The sequence below is a fragment of the Telopea speciosissima genome, chromosome 4 (assembly GCF_018873765.1).
Source record: "Telopea speciosissima isolate NSW1024214 ecotype Mountain lineage chromosome 4, Tspe_v1, whole genome shotgun sequence".
Classification (NCBI taxonomy): domain Eukaryota; kingdom Viridiplantae; phylum Streptophyta; class Magnoliopsida; order Proteales; family Proteaceae; genus Telopea; species Telopea speciosissima.
The window spans coordinates 15,047,562-15,071,421 of record NC_057919.1 but is presented as its reverse complement, the minus strand read 5'-3'; the positions used below and the strand labels follow the sequence as shown (position 1 = coordinate 15,071,421).

Below are 23,860 nucleotides of genomic sequence, written 5' to 3'. Positions count from 1 at the left end.
AATCATTCCCTTTGAGGAGTAAACCTCACTTGCCACTTTTGTAGTGCTAACATGTTAGTTCCACTAGGTTCTCCTTTTTCCAGCTTCTTGTCTGGCTTCTTCATAGTCTTGGTGGTGGTTCTGGCAACTTGTTTTCTCTTCTCATCTGGGATATTCATAGGGTTAAACACAATACATTTGCCCTTAAATGTGAAAGTACACTGGTTAGATTTGCCTCCAATTGTGACATCGTTATTATAGAGCTACGGTCTACGAAGAAGTACATCTATCAAATGCATAGGAATGACGTTGCTCCAAACTTTTTCATCATAAGGACCCAGTTTCAATGGAACTGAACACCTTTGGTTGATTTCTAGGGTGTTTCCATTGAGGAAACTGTATAAGTTTGTTGATGTTTCTCTTTCCGAAGACTTGCCTTCTGTGCGAAGAGAAGTGAAATGACGTTCACACAACTGCTGCTGTCCACCATCACTAGCACTACCATGGAGCCGCTGGCCATTCTGCTGTAGAATTGACAATGACGTCGCCAGTCTTCTCTCTTTGCTTCAACAATCAGAATACGAGTAACCTCATTAACTTCATAAATTGGCATTCTACCTTCATGCTCATCTGATGGCTGGTCTTCAGGATCGTCTTTAGGAGGAAGTCGATCATTGATTTCAACATCTTCCACAGTATCTTGGGCAGCAACAACAACATTTGTTGTTCGTGCTTCTGTGGAATTTGGCAAAGTGTCCATACTTGTTGAAGTGATTGCACTTTGTGTTGCTGTTTGCATTCATTGGAGCTTTCCTTTTATCAACATATAAGGGAGTGTTGTTCGGTCTACCTCGGGGCCTAAAAAATCCAATCCTGCTTAGGTGACAAGGTACCTGCCTAGGTGCCCTAGGCGTGCATTAATGATTATGTGTAATATAATAACTATGTTTATATGCAACATAGAATCCATATCAATGCAATATGATATTGTTATGCTAGTAATGGCCTAATATGAGAAAACCCACAGATAATAAACAATCATATGATATAATCATAGTTCAAAATCTCGCGAAATCTCGGTCGAGATTTTGGCAATTTCGGATATTTCGACCTCCTTGAAACGAAATGCCACCTCGAATAAAAAAATTACAAAAATTCGATCGAAATTCTCGAAATTTCGAGATATCTCGAAATTTTTTCAAGATTTCGCGAGATTTCGAGTTTCTCGAGAAATTGCTTTATATAAATGAACATGTTTCATCAGTCTCGGTCGAAAGTTTGACCGAGACTGAGAAACAGCTCTGGTTTTGCACTTTTGCTTGGTTTTTGAAGGTGATTGACATATTGTGATTTGGAATGTTTGATATCATCTTCTTAAATCTTAACTCTTAAGTTGTTATTTGTTAACTTGTTATTGACTTGATGTCTTATGTACTTAATATTATGATTTATGACTTAACTTATGAGTCATTATGTTTCCAACTTAGTTCCAAATCAATTTACTTGTTTAATGTACAATGTGTATGTGTAAATGTGTAATTAACTAAGTTATACACTTATACATTAGGGTTCGACCGTACGTTGCCAATCAATGGTGCACATCCAAAACACCATTTTGGGTGACTATTTTTTGCAATTTGAACATTTAAATGTGTTTATATAGCCTAAAATAGGGTTTTCATGAAGTTTCAGGCCTTAACTTGGCCTAAAACCCACCGAAATGACCTATCGAAACATACCAGCAAAATACAATATTTCGACTGAAATATCTGAAATTTCGAATATTTCGGATATTTCGGATATTTCGGTCAGCCCGAAATACCGAAACGAAATGAGTTCTCAAACTATGGATATAATATAAGCATATTCATAAAAAAACAGCAATTAACATAAATCAATGTAAACTGGTGAAGTGTCAAAAAGGTGTGTTCATCGCCTTGGACCCAAGAAAGAGCCTGGACACCTAAGCGGTGCTTTTTTGATGCCTTGACAACTATGATATGGAATAATGGGGAGAGGGCAATGGATCCCCATGTGCCATGGGTTCCTTTTTCATCATATGCTTGCAAAGGGGCTAGTGGGATATTTTGGGGGCTGTGGCACCCTGCTTGCTCCCTGGTTTCCCCCTCTTTGGGAATCAATCAACCTCAAATTAGTCAAATGTTTATTCCTACAGAAGATGAGGTATTGTCCTTACTCTGTAGATGAGGCCGTTCAACTCTTGACTAAGTAGAAAGGCTTGGGATTTGATTGGTTGGTTCCTCACTTCCTCTTTACTTAATTTACTTGGGCGAATAGGAAGGGGGGTGGGTGGAGAGAGAGACCACTTGCATATAGCTTGGAGGCAGAATTATACGTGTCGGTATCATATCCATATTGACTTGGGGGGAATAGGAAGAGACGAATTGGCCCGTCTAGGACATAGCTTGGAGGTAGAGTTATAGGTATCGGGATTGGTGGCCATATTGGTCACTGCTGATACGGAATACGATACGAATTGGCCCGTATTGGGCATAAATTTTTAAACAGAAAAAAAAAAGATTTCTTTTTGGCCTATATTCCCGATTTTTATCGGTATTGTATGTCGGGTACGGAAATACTGATACCCAATATGATATTGATACCTTGATCCAGGCCTAGAGTTGACCTTTTGGAAATGTATACTTTTATCCACTTTCTCCGCTTCTTCCCATTTCCCCCCTTCACCGTTGCAAAGATTCAAAACCGATCTATTATCACTCTATTTCAAGTTATACTCTATAAATTACCTACTTGCCTCTAGTTTCAACCTATGCTATATTTCACTTCTTTCCCATACTAATAGTTTGTGAAATTTGCTTAGTAGTAGCACTTACTGGTCTTTAATCATGTCCCACAAACGATCCCTCTTTGTCACTCTGAACCCTGTGTCCTCTTAAACTGGGCTTTCTTTTTTGACCATGTAGAGCATTGATGAGGCTAATCCAAACCGTTGGATGTATAGAGGACCTGTTTGATTGATCACATCAAGCGACACCTTAGTCGTGTGTAACCTTGTATTGTATTCTTTCCCTTATCTTTGCTACGATGGTTTGAAACATTTGGGCTCCGAATGATCTAATAAGTGAAAAGTGTCGTTATAAAAGTTCATACAGGTGGGTTGAGTGTGATGCAAAGGTTCCCAACCCTATAAAACATCAAAGCCTCAAACATGATAACACTCTGGCATTGATATATACTCATCCAAGGGTGATTGGTATTATTTATGTATTGGTGCTACAGTTTCTTCCGAATGTCATGTTGGGTGTTAATTCTTGGCTTTGCATTTTTCTTTCCTAATTCCTATTTGGAGCTGTTGTTGGAAAAATCCAACATCTACACATGATGGCACACGCATGTGATGGATGTAGCGCGGGCGTGCCAGAGCCTTTGCGCAGGCTCAAACGAGGCTGGAAACAACCTGTTTTGACTTCTAACTAGGAAGAATATGAGATCTTTCCAGTGCCTAATTGCTTTAAGGACTTTTGAGGAAAAGAAAAATTGCAATGGATGAAGGAAAGGAAGAAGATTGAAAATCAAATTGATTACTTGATAGTAACATAGCCATTGAAGACACTTACACCTGGCCGTCTATTGACTGTTGACCACATACAATTTGGTGTTGAACTACACTAAACTGCACTAACCACACCAAATCTTTGCTTGGCAGTAGCGCATCTGTTGAAGTGCTCGCATCTTGCTTAGCGATGATCCGTCGAAGCGTGCAACTTGATTTTAATGATTGTCTTTTGAAACACAGGCCAAAAAACAATATTGCTGGAGTTATTCTCCAAGCAAGACCTACATGAATGCCTCTTGAAACACGGGCCAATGAGACATTGGGGGCTAGAATTCAACTCTAGCAAAACTTACAGGATAAACATCTACATCTGAAAAGATGAGATGATGAAAGATAGAAAGATAAATTGTAAAGAGTGTTGTTGGCCAAGAGCCCCTTCTTTTTCGCATCCCCTCCTTTTATAATTGCTCCCTTAGCGGTTGTGGTAGTTCCATAATCAACACCTCCATACCCTTCCTTGTATCAGGGCCACGTTCCTTCCAAAATGCTAACTGCCTGCGCCATGTGTCCTTGTGGGTTTGCAACCTCCTACCATCTACAGATATGGCGGGTCCCACCTTTCACGATTACCAACCCCTGTGACCACTTTCCTACGTGCCGCTGACTGGTCCCTGACCGATCGTCCCTCACTGGTTCCCTAATCGGTCACGGCCTTAACCATTTCTCCCTTGCTGGCTCGGCCTAATCCCTGACCGTATAATCAGGGCGTAAACAGGAGCATCACTGTCCTTTAAATTTTTTTGAGGCGTTTAGTCTTTCTTATCAACTTTCCAACAATCTGAGAATTGTTTGAAATATTTGTGATACCATTTTTTCTGACCTGGGCTTCGTGAATATCATTCATTTATGTCAGTTTGGACCTTCTTATTAATCTTAAGGGTTTATTTTTCTAGCTTTATCCCTTGATGTATTTTGTATTCCATCTTGTTACTGTGGCCTTATGGGTTTCTATTGCTTGTGTTTAACAGCAAGTGCCTTGGTTGTGTCTATGTCCAGCGGGAATCAAAAGCATCTAATTTTAAGGGTGTTTCAGGTACATCAATCCTTAAAACTATTTTTCTTTACATATATCAAAATATTGTTGGTCCTCAAACTCTGAAGTCTTTGTTGCTTGCAGGTATTGTCACAGAAAGAGTCAAGGAAGCCAATCAGAACAAATTTGCTCCCATGATAATGCTTTTTCCAGGTTTTTATGTATTTATTTTATTAATTGCATGTGCATAGCTTTGTTATTCCCTTAATGTCACTTAACATCTCCACAAGATTGGTTCATCCAAATGTGTGAATAGCTTGTCATATCTTTTCTATCAATATCGGGTTACATTTTTCATATTGGCAATTGAATGAATTGATTTTGGTGTAAGGGACGCATGCTGCAGAAATTCTGAGTTCTAGGTTTACCTTAACATTTAAACTGTTTATATTAGCACACTGAATGGTCAAATAGAGATATTGGAAGGTTCTATAACCTGCTACTTTACAAATTGGATTGTTTTTCTTAATGAATTTTAATTGCTGATCTCCAAAAGGAGAAAAAGGGGATGCAATTCACTGCCCAATTTCTGTATAAATGTTCAATCAAATGGATTTAAATTTGTGAATTTTGGAATAAAATTTAAGTGTCAGTATTATGATCAGAATGGGAGTTGCTTGATCCGAGCAAGGTAAGGGAATTCCTTCCTTTGTAAAAGAACTAATATTTTCAGATCTGGACACTTCGTTTTACTTGAAGTAACTGTGTTAGACACAACACAACAAGATTGAAACTGTGGGATATGTTCTGGATCACATATCCCGGACAGGCGGGCAGCTGGTGCATTTGCAATACTGATCCCAAATCTCTAGCCTGGATAAAGGAAGGTGAGTGCATCAGGTTTCAAGTTGGAGTTGCCTTTGTCTTTAAATCAGTCTGATTCATTCTTTTAATCGTAGGATTTAATACGATTTAATGTCTAGCTAATTCAGATTCACCTTGTGAGCAAGGTTCTATATCTCAGTTTCGAGGCCGGTTTTGACCCTGGCTGAAACCAAGATTTCCCAGGTTTCAGTCTAAACATGGTATTTTTGGGGCAAAACTCGACATTGTCATGTGCTGGTCAAAACTGGTCGAAACTAGGCTGGTTGAAATTGGTTAAAATTGGTTAAAATTGGTCGAAACTGGTCAAAATTATTGAAATTTCCAAAATATTGTCGAAACCTGGTCGATATGGTATTACTTTCGGAAACTTGGGAAACCGAGATATCTTGAGTTTCGACCAAGATCTTGAACCATGCTCGTGAGTCACATTCTTAGCTTGAATCGCTGGAATCTGCTATGACTTGGCCATTGAGTCTTAAAAGATAGTGACTGAGTTGACCCTGCAGAATTTACTCGAACTCGGTCACAACAAAACTCATGCTTTCGGTTTCATTTTTTGCTTTTTTTTTTGTTCTTTTCTTTAACCCCTCTAACACTTGTCTAAGGATTTTAAAGTCCTTTCTTTTGCTGTTTTGAGTTCTTTGAGCAAGAATCGGGATTTTCAAGCTTTTTCTTCCCTGAAACCCAAACCTTAGATTTCTCCTTCAATAATGCAATTGATTTCATTGTTGCGTTTATTACCTCTGATTTAGAATCTTCAGATGGAGGTGATCTGAGGAGGATTTGATGGAGACTTCATTTTCTTGATTTTTCTACGTGTGGTTGTTACTCTTTCTCATTTTATGGGGGATTTTTATTGTAGGTATATAATGTTAATCTTGTTCAATGACAGTATCTCTGTATGAGCTTGCAAACAACATTTATACAGTTTTCAATTAATTGATACCATTAAATAATATGAATAATCAGTTCTTTCTTTATTTAAGATTTTCTACAATCTTCTGAATTTCTCTTCCGAATTTTGAGGAATAATTTTGAATCCTACAATTCTTGATAATCCTAATTCAATTCTACAACACCTCATCGGGATTCTACAATTCGATTGGGCGTTCAAAAAAACCTTGAGGCAAACCTTCTTAATATGAATAAAGAAATTTGGCAAAGGTGTGTTAGTGAATTGGGCAGCAGTTATGGCCTTAAATAGAAGAGAATGTCAGATCAGGATTGTGTAGCCAATTCCAAGTAGCATGGGATGAGGTTGAGTTGATTTGGGCACTTGCCCATTATTTGGAAACTCACCCAATGTAGTTATGTGCTGGTCGTTTCAAAATGTGGTTTATCTGTAGTTTGACTTGTGTGAACTTGAAATAATATCATTTTTGTCAAGACAGGTCATAATTTCTGTTTTTTTCTTGAGTTCCCATTTTTTTTTTATTATATTTTTTGACAGTCAAAGTAAAGAAAAATTTATTATGAAAAAAAGAGGAAAAAAATGTACAAAGATGAGATCATGTCAGCAACTCAGCATATGCAAACAATTTACAATCCAAACTAAGACAAAAAAATGACGACGCTACCCACTGCAGCACCTTGAAAAAATTCATTCCTGACTTTAGTCCCTCTTTTCAAAAACCATTAATCTGGGTATTAATTCTTGAGATTATTTTATAGATCCTGGCTTATTTTAATCAGCCAATTTTCTTATTTGATTATTATGCTCCTTATGCATTCATTGATAGTTGTCAAGGAGACTAGGCAACCCAAGGTGTTGGAGGGGCATCTAGATGACAAGGTGCTTGCCTAAGCATCGCCTCCTAGGTGTGCAGTATATGATTTTATGTAATTATGTCTATATTGCAATATAGAAGCCATATCAATGCAATATGCTATAATTATGCTAGTAATGGCCTAATATGAGAAAACCAACATATAATTAACAAAGTAGACTCGTAAACAAAGCAATAAACATAAATCAACGTAAACTCGTGTAGTGTCAACTGTCAACAAGGCGTGTTGTCTCCTGGGACCCATGAAAGAACCTGGAAGCCTAGGCAGTGACGAGTTGACAACTATGGTTCATTGTATGTAAAACAATTCTAACTGCTTTTCAATGGAAAATACATATTATTCTTAACATTTTGGGTAAATTATATTCTTAGTCAAGCCTTAATCCATCCACCAACTGGGTATAAGTCTTGAACAATCTGTCTACACTCTACAGCCCCTATGGCTGAAATTGATGGTCCCATTTCCCATATCTTTGTCAATTTGACTAGGTCCAAGCCACCTTAAAATTGTCCGTTGAAGTCTGATCTGTCTCCAACCTTGAATCTCATTTGAATCACCTATAGAGCGTTAGAGTGCGTTTGGTTGCGTAAATCCTTTGGATGTTGTCTGATTGGAGATTGTCATCTATTTGAGTTACCATCAAATGAATCGTAATTCCAGAAAATAAACTGTTTGGTTACCATGATTCTGTGACATGATTCTTTTGAATAAACTGTTTGGTTACCCTGAGTCTGTCACTTGGATTCACCCTGAATCTATCTGAAATACTGTTTGGTTACCTTGAGTCTGTGAGTTAGAATCACTTTAAATCTATCTGAAATACTGTTTGGTTACCCTCACTATGTCAGTTGGAATTATGTTTTTTTTTTTTTTTTAATATTTTTTATTTTGTTTATTTTAATACATGGCCCTCTTTTCTTACCTTTTTAAATTTAAAATTAAAATGCCTAGACTAAGAAACATAGAAACGAAATGATCATAGATGGAAAACCAGTGGCCAAGAGAAATCTAAAATCACTTGATACTTTGGAGAGAGGAAAAAAAAAAAAAAAAGGCTCCTATATTAACAGGGGAGAGATGCACTTTTGAATGAAGGAGAGCACATCCATCTCATGAAGGAGTTGTTTGTTGGCTGTGAAAGCATTGAATGGCAGGTATTACAGCCGAAAGTGAAAAATCACCTGTTTTTTGAATTTCTAGCTAATTCCTTATTTTGGTTCAAACTGTTGTAGACTGCCACTTAAGATTGGATGTACAAAGGCATAAACGAATTAAAGACTAAATAAAAAATCTAGGTGTAAAAACTCACCTGAACAGGAACCCTAGACAAATCTTCGGTTTACACCTAAAAGAAGAACACCCAAATTAGAATTAAAACCCTAAAAAACAAAAAATACAAAAGGGAAACTCCATGTTCTAGGACAGAGAGCGAGAGAGAAAGAGAGAGCACAGATGCAAAATGGGTATGAAATATCAGAGAGGGATCGAGAGAATCCGACAGAGAGAGATGAAAAGAAGAATGAGATTTAGGAACGACATACCCAGGGAGCGAGAGAATCACGAGACACTCCTGTTCTTTCGAATGGTAGCAGAGAGGGAGCTATAGAGTCTGAGAGTCAGATCTGATCTTCCTCTCTTCTTCCCTTCGCGAGACACTCCTGTTCACCCTTCTCTTCTCAGTCGCGAGAGAACGCAGGTCGCGATAGCCAGGTTTTTCGATTTAGGGCAGATAGGTATGATCCTCTTGGATTATCCTATTTATACCTAGGCTGTAATTTGTAATCCAAATCTGAGTTCTCCTATAAAGGTGAACTCAGATGAATGATCTAGTATTGTGTAAAATGTAGAATTACGTAATTCTTGTCGTCCGTTGGAATTAGGATACCAAACGGTGTAAAAAATTCAGAATCATGGTCCAACAGAATGATGTTCGGTCGATTTACACAACCAAACGCACTCTTAGATTCCCTGATGAAGAATTCCAACAAGAAGAGAAGATGGGCATGTTGTTTTGGGGTTGGTTTGGTTTATTGGGTCCAACTGAACCTATGGTTTATGTTTTGTTTAAGTTGGGCTTAATTTGAGTTCCCAATGGGTTATATGGGCCATGGGCAAAGTATTTTTTAGTTTTCTATTGTAATGGGCCAATTCTGTAAGCCCATATATTAAAGATTTAGGTCCTATATGGGATTAAATAGTTAGTTTCTATTTTATAATGTTATAGAATAGCTTTTATTTTTAAGAGAGACTGAAGTTGTAAGGGATTCCTCCTACCAAACATAAGGGTGTCTTTATTTTGTGATTGTTATGGACGTTATAAATAAAGGAGAGGGGCCATAAAACCTCCCCTATGAATTGAGTTATTGAGAAATTGGGTTTTCCCCTCTCAAGGTTCTAAAACTCGGGGCTCGGTGGCATCTCGGCCCAGCCAGAAACCAAGTCGAGCCGAGATCTCGGCGAGTTGCTGCATTTTTTTTTTTTTGTGACTCGGACCCCTAACTCGGTGGGTTTTACACATATTTTGGGTCTGAAACTTGGTATTCAGCCTATTTCAGGCCATTTAAACACAATGGCATGCCCAGATTTCCCAAAAAACAAGTCCAAATATGGGTTTCACTTTGGTCCATAGGTTGGTAGGTGACGAGTCGTACTTAAACAACCCACTCTACCCATAATTTAGTAAAACATAGCAAATTAGCAATCAAAACATTCTAATTAGTACATATCAATCAAAACATTAAAATAAAAAGTACATTACATCAATGTTCACTGAATTTGTTACATAAAATGTGATCGAGCAATAAATTCATCCCCATATTGATGCACAAAGAATTCCCATGTCATGGAATTACTTTGGCAGCCCATTCTACAAATAGTTGATGATTCTTGGACTGTTGGAGTTGAATCTTCAATTTAGTACTTGAATCTCACTTGAAACCATGCAATCCACCCAAGATTTGAAGGAAATAGGAAGAAATTTGAGGGAGAGGGCTGTTTTCCCCTTTCTTTAGAGCTGTGGACAGAACTCAGCAAGATTTTCGAGTTCTGTCCATAGCTTAGTTTAAGTGGTTTTGTTAGATGGGTCAACTGGGCACAAAAAATGGGTCAAAACACATATCCATAACCCATACCGAGATCTCGGCGAGATATTGCATTTTTATAACTACAAAAATGAGGAAAAAAATAAGGAAATTGGACCTATTTGGCTGGGCCAAAATGATACCGAGATCACTCTGAGATCTCGCCGAGAAAATGCACTTTTAGAATGCGTATGTGATCTCGACTCGAGATTTTGAAAAACCGAGAAACTCGGCGAGATCTCGCGAGTTCTCGAACCATGTCCCCTCTTTGGGTCAGCGGTGATGCAGCTCCAGCCCTATTGTGGTGAAGCAATAGGTTGGGATTGATGGTGATGCCCTTCCCACAGGCCTAGTGGTGATTCTAGGTCATATCTCTTCTTGTCTTCTTATTTTCTTTTCTTAATCTTGTTCTTCCCTTTACTTATCAGTAATCTGATCACAGGTTTTGCTAAGTTTTCTGTTTTGTTTTCATAACCAGATTCAGTCCATGGATTTCAAAAAACTTTGTTGATATTCTGATTGTTAAACTCCAGTTTTCTGAACTGTTCCAGACTTATTTATTTGATTGTTGTGTTCAATCCAAACATTCGAATATTGCTATATTCAGGGGATTATCTATTCTAACAGTTTGTGAGCCTTGGTCAAAATCTGACCTTCATTGGATAAGTTTGACTTTGAATTTATCGTTGCCCTAAATTCTGTTTAAGGGTTTTCTTGAGATCCTGTCACAGGGGTGTGTAATTCTGAACCTAGGGTTCTTTCTACCTACCCCCCATCCAGTTCAAGCCTGTCACATGTGCTGACTTTAGTTCATAGTCCCAACTCATAAACATGCGAGTGCTTTAATTTGCCTGGAAATGTCATTGATTTTTTTATCAGTAAGAATAGAATGATGCAAAGTCATGCACTTAAATCATGTTCATGAAAGCTTTGGGGGTTGAAACTCTAAGGCTGTGCATAAAATCACTCGGATTCTATTAATTAAGAGTGTCCCATCTGTAGGCAAATTTGGGGAAGGGGAAGGCCTGAACCCGTGTCCTTTTCAATACAAGCACTGGACTTACCATTGCAGCAATGCTGTTTTCATGATTTTTGGTGACGAAACTTAATATTTAAGTTTAACCACTAAACTAACTTAAAATCATAAGAATAAATGTGACACCAGTGGCTAAAACTCTAGAACAATTTAAGAATCAAAACACACAATCACACCGCTAGGACACTTTGCACGGGACAAATATAATGAATATATTGTAATGCAGGATCGTTTGGACCACCGGACCACTGACCTTTTTGCCTGAATGGTCTGACGCCTGGTCTGGTTCTAAAAGCATTGGTGGGGCCTATATTCCTATTGTTTTGAAGCTCCCACAATCACATTTAGAGAAAGGAAGAGTGTAGACCCTACCTTTTCTAATTGTTGAATATGTGCTTTGCTAAATTATTATTCACATTTCTTGATTCTGCTTCTTATCAATTGCAGAGGGCACAACTACAAATGGAGACTTCCTCCTTCCATTCAAGACAGGTGCATTCTTGTCGAAATCCCCTGTACTTCCGGTGATCCTAAGATATCCTTACAGGAGATTTAGTCCAGCCTGGGATTCCATATCTGGGGTGTGTAGCTCTTCATGAGCTGTTCATACTTATATTAATTTTAACAATATTTGTTGATGAAAAGAAAATTTGTTCCATTGGTTGCATCTACCATAGTTATCAAGGCGGGAAGGTGACCATGGTGTTTTAGACAGTCAAAAATCAAGGCGACACCGCCATGGCGGCAAGGCGACCAAGGAGACTGGACACCATGGCGACGCCTTGATAACTATGGCATCTACAAATGATTTTCATGCTTTAATATCCAGGGCTACAATTTTTTGACCTGCACTTTCAGATACTTGGCACTGCATTGTGAATATTAACAAACAATTTTTAGGAAAATTATTATTTATTGCCTGAGTTGAGATGACTCTGTTGTGTACCTTTTACTCTGCTTTAGTCAGTATCAATTTGGTCCTGTAGTGCAGGTAATTGAGGAAGAAAGTAAAAGGAGTTGAACAAGCACCTAGGTATAATAAACTGTTCAAATAGAAAAGGTATCCATCTGATCCTAAGAAAAACTGTTCATACAAACAGAAACTCTTACCATACCCTCCCCCCCAAAGAGAACGAACAAGGAATGCGAATATGAGAGACCTTGTCCTAGGGAAGAAGATAAATTTAGATCTCTAATCCACTCCTTTTGAAAGGAAAGTGGATTTTGTTTGCTCAATCATTTAGCAACAGAGGCCATCAAGAAGAGCCGTGTAAAGTAGGTAGTGGCTGGAGTCCTGTTGATGTATACATTGACATTGCCCTTCCCTAACAGTTCGAGCTTTTAGGTGAAACGGTAGTGAACATGGTATCAGAGCAGGGAGCTGAAGTGTTCGACTCCTGGAAAGTGCTTCGGAAGAGTTTTCCCGACATTTCTTCTCCCCTGGTGCCGTGCGAAGGAAATGCCACTTGAGCTCCACGTGCAAAGACCATGGGATCTTGGCCTACACGTGCGGGGGACTGTTGATGTATATATTGACGCTGCCCTTCCCTAACAGTTTGAGCTTTTAGGTGAAACGGTAGCAAACAAGTCCTAATAGTGACCTTTCCTCCAGAAAAGTACTGTCAGGTACCCAGCTTTTTTCTGTTTTTTTTTTCTTTCATAATTGCTCTTCCCCAAATTGGCATATCCCATAGCTTGAGATAGAGGAACCCTAGAACTTAGGAAAAAAAACTGACCCACTCTTACATTGTAAGATTGCCATTTATCAAATTCGAACTTCACTCTTCACAAAGATGAACATATAAAGCAAATTAATTGCTAGCCTTAAAATATCTTCGAAACAGTTGCTTCGTTGTGCTCACACAAAATACTAGGTGTCAAGTGGAAACTGGAGATAACCGTTGTTTTGCTCCTTATGCTGACATTTTGATGAGGACATCACTCAAGGATTTATGCAGCCACATGTCACTTCATTATGGATAAATGACCAGCATTATGTGTAGTTCTTTTTGTTGTTTTGTTGGATTTTTATTTGGGGCCAGAATTGTACTAATGTTGTAAGGGAGTTATTGCTGGAGAAGTAGTTATTGCTGGAAAAGTAGTTATCAGGTTCTTTTTTTCTTTTTGGGGTTTAAAAAGACTGTAGTTGGAGATGGAAGATAAGCAAGCAAGCAAGGAAGGAATGAAAGCATGAGTGATTCTATGCAATTCAAGATGGTGTGAAGCCAAGATGATCTTCTAATGTAGTCCTAGATAGGAGAAGTCCCACTAGGAGCCAGGGAATAGGATCACCTAACAAGGCTGGCCGATTGGGACAGCTTAGGCTAATTAGGGCAGAAATTAGGGTTGGGGTTGAATAAAGGTAATGGGGTTTATGAGGTTTTAATATGCAGGTCTAGGAGGCTTTAATGGCATATAAATATTAGGGTTTGGATGGGTTCTAAAATTTTGCAATCCTGGGCAGAATCGAGTAGCAGGTTTTAGGTTTAATGGAGTGGGGGAATGGAGGGGTTGTAGTGGAGACGAAGGGCTAGGTTTAAGGTCGAGTGTAGGGAGAGGTGTGGGGGATATAGGCTAGAAGTAGAGTTCGAAATTGATGGCTAAATCTGGAGTTATGAGGGAGTCCTAGTTGAGGTAGGAGTTGCAGGTTTAATGGAGATTAGGGCTTGATGGATGGAGGGGAATGTGGATTAGGTCTAAGGGAAGATAAAGGCTGGTAGAAGAAGGTTTAAAAACAAATAGCAGGTTCAAACTTACTGGATTGCAGAGAACAATGGCAGCAACTTGATAACTTGAAGAAACCTCCTGATCTTCACAATGCATGGAGTCGCAGGAGTCCACCCACCCTATCCACCTTGAGATCCACAAGGATATACACTCACAAAGAGCAGCAGCAATGGCAGCAAGCATAAAGCTAATTTTTATTAATCAAATTCGTATCTAATGTTGGCCTCTCTTACAAACTTATATAGAAGACTCAAAAATAGGCTTAGACACTAAAAAGGGATGGCCTAATCCTATCCCTAACCTATTAGGTAACTTAAACTGACTAGGAAACTAGAATACTAAAGGAAATAAACTCAAAACATGGCTAGACTTATAGAGTCCTAATCCAGCCCAACTTACATCACATGACCACTTAACCAAGTCACATGATCACTTAAATTGAACCAATTGGATGCAACTAATTTGAACCGGTTCAATTAAAAAACATAAAAATAAACTAAGTATTGGGCTAATCCCGTATGCAACCTATAGACCCATATTTTAGGCCCATAAAAGTGGCCTATTACATTAGAAACCCATGGGATCAAAGGCCAACATGTATGTAACCCAACCCTAGACTTATTCCCAATGAAACAAGCCCTATTTGGTGATGAATCTGCATCATCTTCTTTCTTCTTTACCTTCTTTTTCTTCTATCCACTCCTCTCTTTCAAACTCTAAACCTACAGCTAACTATTCCTATTTAATTATCATATTTCTCCCAACCCCATTTTCATTTCCCAAGTCCCTTCCATTATTTCTTTCAACTACAACAGCCTGTAAACCCCAATAAATCATACTTGTTTGGCTGGAATATGATTGATTATGATGAAAGATGTGGTTTCACAAAATTGTCCTACATCACATTTAAACCTCGAACATACCTCTAGATTCAACTTTTTGTAGAATATGCTAAAATATTCTTTGACATTGATGAACCGAATTCCCTGGCACTAGTGAAATAAATCCAGAGCCCAGAGGAATGGTCTACATACTAAGCAAACCAATTTTCCTTGGCAGAAGCCTCAGTAGGCGTGGGGATGTCACTAGTGAGGTACCCCAAAAAATGATTACCATGAATGGTAAGGAGACAGGCGGGTAACCATGCAAGATAGTTAAGTCCATTCAACTTGATGGGTCTTGGCTGAAGAGAGTGGTGATGGGGAGTGCCAAGGCAGCTCAAAGCCCCACTCCCAGTACCAAGGGAAGTTACAAAATCTTCTGTCATAGAGTCAAGGAAATAAACACAAGAAGTTGTAGGAGAAGTACCTCACAAGGAGCAACTAAAACATACCAAGAGAAGCCCAAGGAAACAAAGAGCTAGTGTAGCATGAGGCGGGCAGCAATCATGGAGTAATCAAAGAGTCGTGAAGGAGCACACGGGCCAATCCCAAGGACCTTAAATGGCTGGCAGTAACAGTAGAGGACTAGGAGGAAGGCCTGGAATGGCCGGTGATGGCTGCAAAGGGCAAGCAGAAGGCCTAGAGGGCCTGGCAGGGCCGGTGGTAACAGGTGGGAGGCCTAGCGGAAGCAAGTGAGGGGCCTGGGAAGGTCATCAAGAGGCCATTCAGAGGGCCTAGATGAGCTGGTGAACGTGGCAGGGGCCAACCGGAAGTCAGTGAAGGTGATGGGTAGCCAGGTGGCAGGGGGCCAAGCGGTGCTGACGATAGCAGGCGGGAGGCCAGGTGGTGGCGATAGAGCCTGCATGCAGCAGAAGGAGGGCTTGGGGTGTTGGCTGGGGCTGGCGGCAGTAAGTAGAGGGCCTAGGACCCTAGGCGAAAGCAAACAGGGCCACAGGAGTGGCAGCGGCAATTGGTGGTGTCCATTGTTGGCAGTCAGCAGTGTTTAGCGCAGGGCGACATGCATTAGCACATGTTCAGTCATCCATGCTAAACACGAAGGGGAGGCCAAAGCCTCGGCGGCAGCGGCAGCACCAGCAGCGATTGAGAGAAACCTTTGGCAAAATATATATTTTTTTAAACCCAAAATGGATTGGGCTCTGATACCAAGTTGAGAAGGGAAGTCCTAGAGAATGATTTGGCTTATCAGAGTGATAGATGCCCTTTATTATTTATAAATTGGATATGGATTACAAATATGGTATGCTTAGCTACGGCTGAGTCACAATATGTGTGTGTGTGGCCTGTGTATTGATGGGATGTTCCTGATTCCTCTCTCGTTCTCCACCTTCTTCTTCTCAGGTTAGTTTCTTCTCTTGTCTGTTTTTCGTTCTCTCTGGTATTTCTTTTATTGTTCCCTAATCGTCATCATCTTGCTTCCTCTTCTTCCATCAAGTTCATGAAATCCTTTCCAGTACCCTGTTCTAACGCTAGGACTGGTTTCATCAAGGAGAGCTCGATCTCTCTCAAGTCGCATTCTTTTGACCTCAACTTCTGGGGTTTGAAAATTACTTTAGGGGTGACCAAAACCTTAGAACTTGAGATCCTTGCACTATCCCTATCGTGTGACCTAAACCAGAACTCATAAGTCGTACCTGGTTTGATTTTTCCGCCAGCCATTGTTTCAGTCGAATACTGTGAGTCCTAAAGTTGCTGAATCACCAGGATGTGTGTTGGATTTAACACACTAGTGAGTTAGCAACTGTTGGGGGTACGATGTCTTGTATTTCGGTAAAATTCCTGTATAGGGTTTTGCTATAAATATGTTGCGAGGTTTCTTTCTCTGTAACGAAATCTGAGAGAGGTGTGAGGGTGAGCGGCTGTAACCCTATTCTCCATTGATAGTGAAACAGATCTCATCTCACCATGGACGTAGCAATCTTGCCGATCCACGTAAATCCTTGTGTTCATTGTGTGATTGTTGTTTGCGATTTCCATTCTTTTCTATATCGTGTTAGGATTCGTTTTCAACAAGCAACATACCTGTTAGATTCCAAGTCTATCGGAGTACGACCACCTTCGCTCGTACTCGTGAACATTTTTTTACTCAAATTTTGCAAAATAATGGATTCCTCAACTCACATAAGATATGCACGATACGCAGATGACTTACTCTTGGATATCAAGCCCGGTTTCCTGGATATATAGATATAGTGCAATATACAAAAAAGCAATTCATGGTTCAACTCCAACTTGAAATCACAACGACGACCTTCACTTGTGCTGATCTACGACCACCTTACTTTAGGAATTCTTTTTTCCATAGATGCCTTAATGCATGGAGTCACACACTTACTTGAGCAGTGTGGGAGACTGGGTAATGGGTCGAGTAAACTGCCCTGGGGCCGGAAAAATCACGGACGAAGTCAGCCTTTGATTTGATTGGTATTGATTTTTCCTACTGATTGGAAAGGAGGGAGTCTGGTATGTTATAGAAAGGGAATGCAGAGGTAGTACTTTCAATGGCGAAGAGAGGCGGCTTGTGAGGGAAGGAATGAGAAATCGTCAAGGATGACTTCTTTGTTGGCGAAATGAAGGATGGTCGTAGATCACCTGTTGCTGTCCATGGGTATCAGGAAGTTGAAGGAGACCCTTTTTCTTATTACTACTAAAGACCAGTTTTATTAAATGGCACTTTAGCCCCTACTTCCACAACTTAATTCTATTTTTCCCTCCCTTCTTAATCAAGTTCCTATTTTACCCTTCTCTTTTAAAACTTAATACCCATGTCCCTTGTTCTGTTATATTGTCCAAAGGGTGTCCAAAACTTCCACTTACTTTTACTTTTGCCACTGAACTCTTAATTTGAGTTACCTAGTACTCTTGGGGGCCCACAGCGATCCCAAAAGTAGGGTTTCACATCCCGGGGATGAATGTGATCTTCAAAATAGTGTCCAAAGAAATTATTCTTTTATTGCCATCGTTGAATGCATTTAATTTGAGTTGCATACCATGATTATTTTAATGCTCATTTGCAGGTACGCCATGTGATTTTGCTTCTTTGTCAATTTGTGAATCACATTGAGGTGACAAGGTTACCTGTTTACTGCCCCTCGGAGCAAGAAAAGGAGGATCCTAAACTTTATGCTAATAATGTCCGAAAGTTAATGGCTAATGAGGTATCTGCCCCTTCCTCAACTGTAAGATGTATGCAGGTCTAGAATCATTTATTCATTCTCTTAAGTTTTCAGTGATGCAAGATAACGCACTGGTTTTCATTGTCCATGAAATAAGCCAACTAGCTTTTTAGCCCATGCATTTGTTAGAGATAAATAGGTTTCCCACTACATCTGCCTATGGTGTTTAAAAGAGCTTAATGATATTGGCAGCTGTGGGGGTAAGGCTGCGTACATTATGACCCTCCCAAGACCCCGCAGTGGCGGGAGCCTCATGTGCTGGGTACGCCTTTTTTTTTTTTTTTTTTTTATAGCTGTGGGGGTAAAGTCTTGTTTCTGGTTCTGTAGTTGTTGCCTTGTAGGTGTAGTTCACAGCCAAATAAATTGGATTCTGCCTCATTTACCCCAATAAGCATTATTGAATCTTTTACCTATGTTGGAGCAAACGATTGAATCTATTACGTGTCTCGCTTTCTAACAATTCTCTCTTTTCTAGACCTACCTGAGAACCACTGCTTATTCAGTGGTCCTGCAAAACTCATTGACAACGTAACTATTTAAAATTTCCACTACCACATCAAAAAATTCAAATGTTCCATCTTTGTAGCTTGGAGGACCATTTTATGGCATTGAACCCCACAGAATTTCCTTCCCATGTGTACCTTTGAGGGCTCACTTGTGAGTTTACCCACTGTGGAGGGCCTTTAGCTTTCTGCATTCTCAATTTCTTCTAGTGCATGGAAATATGGTGTCATCATGCTATATCATAAATATGGCACACCAGTAACTGATCAAGACTGCTCAAGCCAAACCACCTTCGGGATGAGAGTAGATTGAAAACCAAACAATTTGGGAATCCTAAGATTGGAAAAATAGGTAGATGAGGTTTGAAAAGTAAGGTTCTTATGAGGTAGTTTGATTTATCTGGAGAGTGTAATTGTTTTCTATATATTCCTTGGCCCGCTCAATGATATGGAAATGGGCCACATATTTTGTATTGGTTAGTATATCACAGTATATTGTTTAGAATACCATTCTGGCATTCCAATCTGAATTATTTTACACTGATTTCATATTTCTTTTTTTTGGGGGCCTGCAGGGTAACTTAATACTGTCAGATATTGGCTTGGCTGAGAAGCGTGTCTATCATGCTGCGCTCAATGGTAATAATAGCCTACCTAGCGTTTTACATCAAAAAGAAGATTGAAAAAAATATATGGCCTCGCTCCCACATCTTTCCTAGTCACAGTTGGGTTGCTTGGTTTCTTTAGGTATATTTTTCCATGGTTGCACAGAAAGGGTTGGTTTTCTCCACACCCATCTAGTCAAACATCAGTGTTTCATTATTGTGGTGTAATTTCATATTAAACATCTGTGCTGAGAGTTTGAATTTGGATTTTGCTCCATCTATACAGTGTTTTCATGTTTCCTGAGTGTCTATGAATATACCCCCCAAAGCTTTGTCTGGGTTTGTTTTTTTCATACAAATGGGAAAAGTATTACGCTAGTCGTCAAATGTGTTTCTCCATCATAGTGCCCTGCAACCTTGTGTGAGAGAAAATCTGCATTTGTAAAACTGAACAATCTCTTTGGTCTTCCTGCAGGTGTAATTTCATATTAAACATCTGCGCTGAGAGTTTGAATTTGGATTTTGCTCCATCTATAGTGTTTTCATGTTTCCTGAGTGTCTATGAATATACTCCCCAAAGCTTTGTCTGGGTTTGTGTTTTTCATACAAATGGGAAAAGTGTTACTCTAGTCCCCAAATGTGTTTCTCCATCATAGTGCCCTGCAACCTTGTGAGAGAAAATCTGCATTTGTAAAACTGAACAATCTCTTTGGTCTTCCTGCAGGTCTATTTTGCGAAAGCTAATTCGGATTCGCGAACTGTTAATTCTTTGTGATCCTTTGACAGGAAAGAAAAAAAACAAAAAGGAAAATAAAATAATAAAAAAAAACTTTTTTTTTTTTCCACTGAGCTATTATGTTGTCCTACCCCTACTAACTGTAGATGCCTAGACCCTGCAGAAGATGTTTGTGGAGCTTCAGGGTCTTCCTAGCACCTGGTTGTATCTATATTCTCACCTCTCTTAGTTTCCAGAATCCTGTGCTTTACTAGCATTCTTGTCCTAGATTGTACATTCCATCATCCGTTTTCATTTATTACATCACCTGTTTTGGCTTCCGTAGAATGTGTTTAGATTAGAAGGTAACCTAGGCACTACCATTGTTATTGAGTATTACATGCCTGAAAAGCAAGTCAGTGTTGAGGTGTTGATATTTGTTCTTTCATTGAAGTGGTTGGTTCCATTATTAGAAGAACCTTACAGTGCTGCAATTGGGTGAGTGTTTTGTCAGAGTTGTGCTTCAAAGCCTACGTTTGGTTGTCCAGAATTAGAAACTGGAAAGACTGGAATTTCTGATCGGGAAATGATTGAAGGCCTCTTGTCTGGGGTTTCCTTCAGAAAAACTCATGTTTCTGGACAGTGAAATGTATCACTTGAAGTACTGTGATTGTGTATGACGAGTTTATTTTGGTGGTAGTACGAAAAGAAGAGAGTAAGACTCTTGATAGTGCTTATGAAGGATGAGGTTCTTTTGGTGGTAGATCAATGGGGAGGGCCAATTAAGGTCAGCCCGGCCTTGAGCGTGGGTCAAGATTGGATTTTTCAGGCTTTTGGCCCAGCTAAGGGGACATAGGGTTGTGCTGGGGTTTACATCTTCTGTTGTGGAAGTTATACAAACAATAACAAATTGAAGGTTCTGGCTAACTTATTTTTTTAGTCATTGATTTGTCCAGCCCAAAAAGATACGACTATATGAGTTTTCCTCTAGCCATGGTATCCCTTGATCGAGTTCTTCGAATGGTCTTGAAAGGGTATTAGGCAATACTGGAAACGTAATTTCGATCATTTGTAAATAGGAGGGTAGACTTTGACAGCCATTGATGGCTGTTCTTGGGTGAATGAATACTTTTACCCCAAAAGCTATTGTAATTTTAAATATAGCAACCCATCCCAAATTTATTTTTTTGAAAAAAAGAACACTACTTGGTAGAATGGATTCTATGCCTGGACACAAGAGTATGCAAAATTACCATCTCGCCTCCCGTAAAATAAAAAACCACATCCATGTTGGCGTCCCTACTTGCATTCTCATGTGATTAGGCAATGCTCTCTTGCCCTTTTTTCCCAACCCAATTTCTCTTTACCATTGGAGATATGACGCCATGATTGGACTCCGTGTTCCTCCCCCTCCCTCGGACCAGGATCCTCTGCAGTATCGGTGGGATGGTGGTACACGTCCGGTGACACAGCAGAGGTCAGGTGGCACACATGTGCACCGCTGCCCCGTCGATACTACAGAGGATTTTAATACCCCTCCCTCCCCCATCCAATAGTTGAAAAATGAACTGGACACATGGCTAAAAACTGGTTTTTTTTTTTTTTTTTTTTAAAGGAAAATTCCTAAGTTGACCCCAGTATTGGTATACACCAGGTAACCCACAAAAATCGACTGGAACTTATTATTTTCGTTTTATGGAAAACTACCTTTGGCGTGTGAAACATGATTTCTTATTGACTTGATTATTGAAGGGGCTCCCCAAGGTCGGGTAGTTAGAATATAGAATTCTTGAGGACTCTGACAACCCTAGTTTTCAGTTCTACAATGATGTACGTATCACCATCCATGACATGCGATGCTTATAATGTCTGTTTATAATTATTAACATCAGTTGTCATCGTCCTGTCACTAACGTCAGCTGATGGACCATAAGCAATATTTGAGAGAGGTATTTGAGGTCGACTAAGGAAGAGCTGTATGCAGGGATGTAGACAGATCGATACAGATTGGATGTGATTGGAGTCAGATATTCCTTGGTCGAATATGGATACTTTTTAAATAGATTTGGATGCAAATTGGATTTGGATTTTTGATCATTTATTTACATCTCTGTTTTGTGTAACTTGAACCTTCCTCACCTTAGCGGATACATGTCACTCTCAATCTATATCTCTTAGATCATGATTTTCTTTTCATCATAATCTAGAACTTGTTGAATTTTCAAAAACCCTCAAAATCATTGTCTATTTAATTTTTTATTATTAAGTATTCAGAATTTTTTTTCGGATGGATTTTAATCGAAGTATTCGGATTATTTTCCGGATATCTCTAAAAGAATACTGATGTCCCTAAACGGATACAAATGCGGATTTGGATTTTGGTTATCCATTTACATCAACTAGTTGTAACACTGTAGTCCCAACACCGTTATCTTAAAACTTTAAGTCTTTAAAAAACCCAAAAAAAAAAAAAAAAAAGGCAACAAAATAAATTGAAAAAATTATCAGATTACGGTAATAATGATAAGTGGAGATGATTTGAGTTTGAACCTTACAAAGTTTGGGAACGATAATAAAACGGATTCGGATATATACGGTAATTAAACAGGTCATACAACAATAGTGTTTTTCAAAATCCGGTATGATAAAATGCATACGCCAATAATATGGTACATGTTTAATACCACCACTTGGTAAGCAAAAATACGAGTATATATTTATTATGTACCAAACAAGACATAATATCCTCCAACCTCCTTAGATTTAAGCCTTAGATGTAGACTTGCCAATCGCCAGTGAACTCAAATGGGAATGGAGACCGAAAAGAAGAAGAGGGCAATCGCTAGGGATTTTGTGTTTCGTGAGTTACGATTAGGAAGGGGCTCAAGGGCGAGGGATTTGGGGTTTTGTTTTTTTTTTAAATGTAACAAACTTAAGTAAAACGTATAATACATATAAAAAAACGTGTATAATGTGGCATCGTTTAAAAACTTGTTTTTTTTTCTTCTTTCATACAAGTGCATTTATACGTTAAAATTCATTTTTTTTTTTCAATTAAAAGTTCATATATGTGTATAATACGTGTATTATATGCATATTTACTAAGGTTTGAACACGACTTTTTGACACACTCATCTCCTCCTTAAATAAAAAACAAAATTAAGAATATCAGAAGCAAGAGTAGTCGTTCCCATCAAAAGATTATAATCGAGTCAATTTACAATTCAAGATAAGAAAGACTGAATCAAATGAACTTGAGGAAAAGACATACAATAGGCGTACCTTGTCAACGAAGGCATTCTGCCTACAAACAATGTTTGAGTATTTATGTTAAGGGGAAGAGATCGCTGCCTGGGCCTCTAGAGCCTGCATGTGCACACTGGCCAATGAATGTGTGTATAAGCATCGTTTTAGGCAGGATTTTAACCTTTTCATTGGGGGCAGTGTGGTACATTCGTGTGCTTCTATGTCTAGGCGTAGGAGCCACGCGACTAGGTAGCATTTCTTTTTCCTTCTTTGGTTTCATTAATCAAGAATATCTCATGATTACCATATAGAATGGCATTGTTGTAAATATCATGTGCATGTAACTAAGAATTTTAATTTTAGTTTTTTTAGATAAATAATAATCTAGGTTAGCCTACTGATATTGTAAATTAATTAGTTAGTTTATTTGGTAGCAAATCTGCAGAGGTAGTCTCCTTTATTTATTTTAATTTTTCTATGTATTTTACCTTTATTCATGTGAAAATTATGAGATATGTAATAGTTAGGAAAGTTTATAATATTATAGAAATATTAAATAAATAAATAAATCAGTATATCCGAGTGAATTAATGTGTCTAACACCTTCCGTGGTCCACAACCTAACTTAACCCCAATCTCACACTGAGGCC

The 23,860-nt window shown here is 38.9% G+C and overlaps 1 protein-coding gene across 3 annotated transcripts in view; it reads left to right on the top strand.

Annotated features, from left to right (window-relative positions):
* Nucleotides 1–20,039, top strand: part of LOC122658521 (lysophospholipid acyltransferase LPEAT1-like) — a 36,863-nt gene extending 16,824 nt beyond the window's left edge. For 2 of the 3 annotated variants that reach the window (XM_043853517.1, XM_043853516.1), the window contains exons 4-8: nucleotides 4,546–4,610; nucleotides 4,695–4,763; nucleotides 11,787–11,920; nucleotides 17,983–18,123; nucleotides 19,220–19,528. In XM_043853517.1, coding sequence (XP_043709452.1) covers nucleotides 4,546–4,610; nucleotides 4,695–4,763; nucleotides 11,787–11,920; nucleotides 17,983–18,123; nucleotides 19,220–19,327 — 517 coding nt within the window. In that variant the 3' untranslated portion in view covers nucleotides 19,328–19,528. Of the gene's footprint in view, nucleotides 1–4,545; nucleotides 4,611–4,694; nucleotides 4,764–11,786; nucleotides 11,921–17,982; nucleotides 18,124–19,219; nucleotides 19,529–19,973 lie in introns of those variants that run through there. The other variant, XM_043853518.1, reaches the window with a different exon arrangement.
* Nucleotides 20,040–23,860: the final 3,821 nt, after the last annotated feature.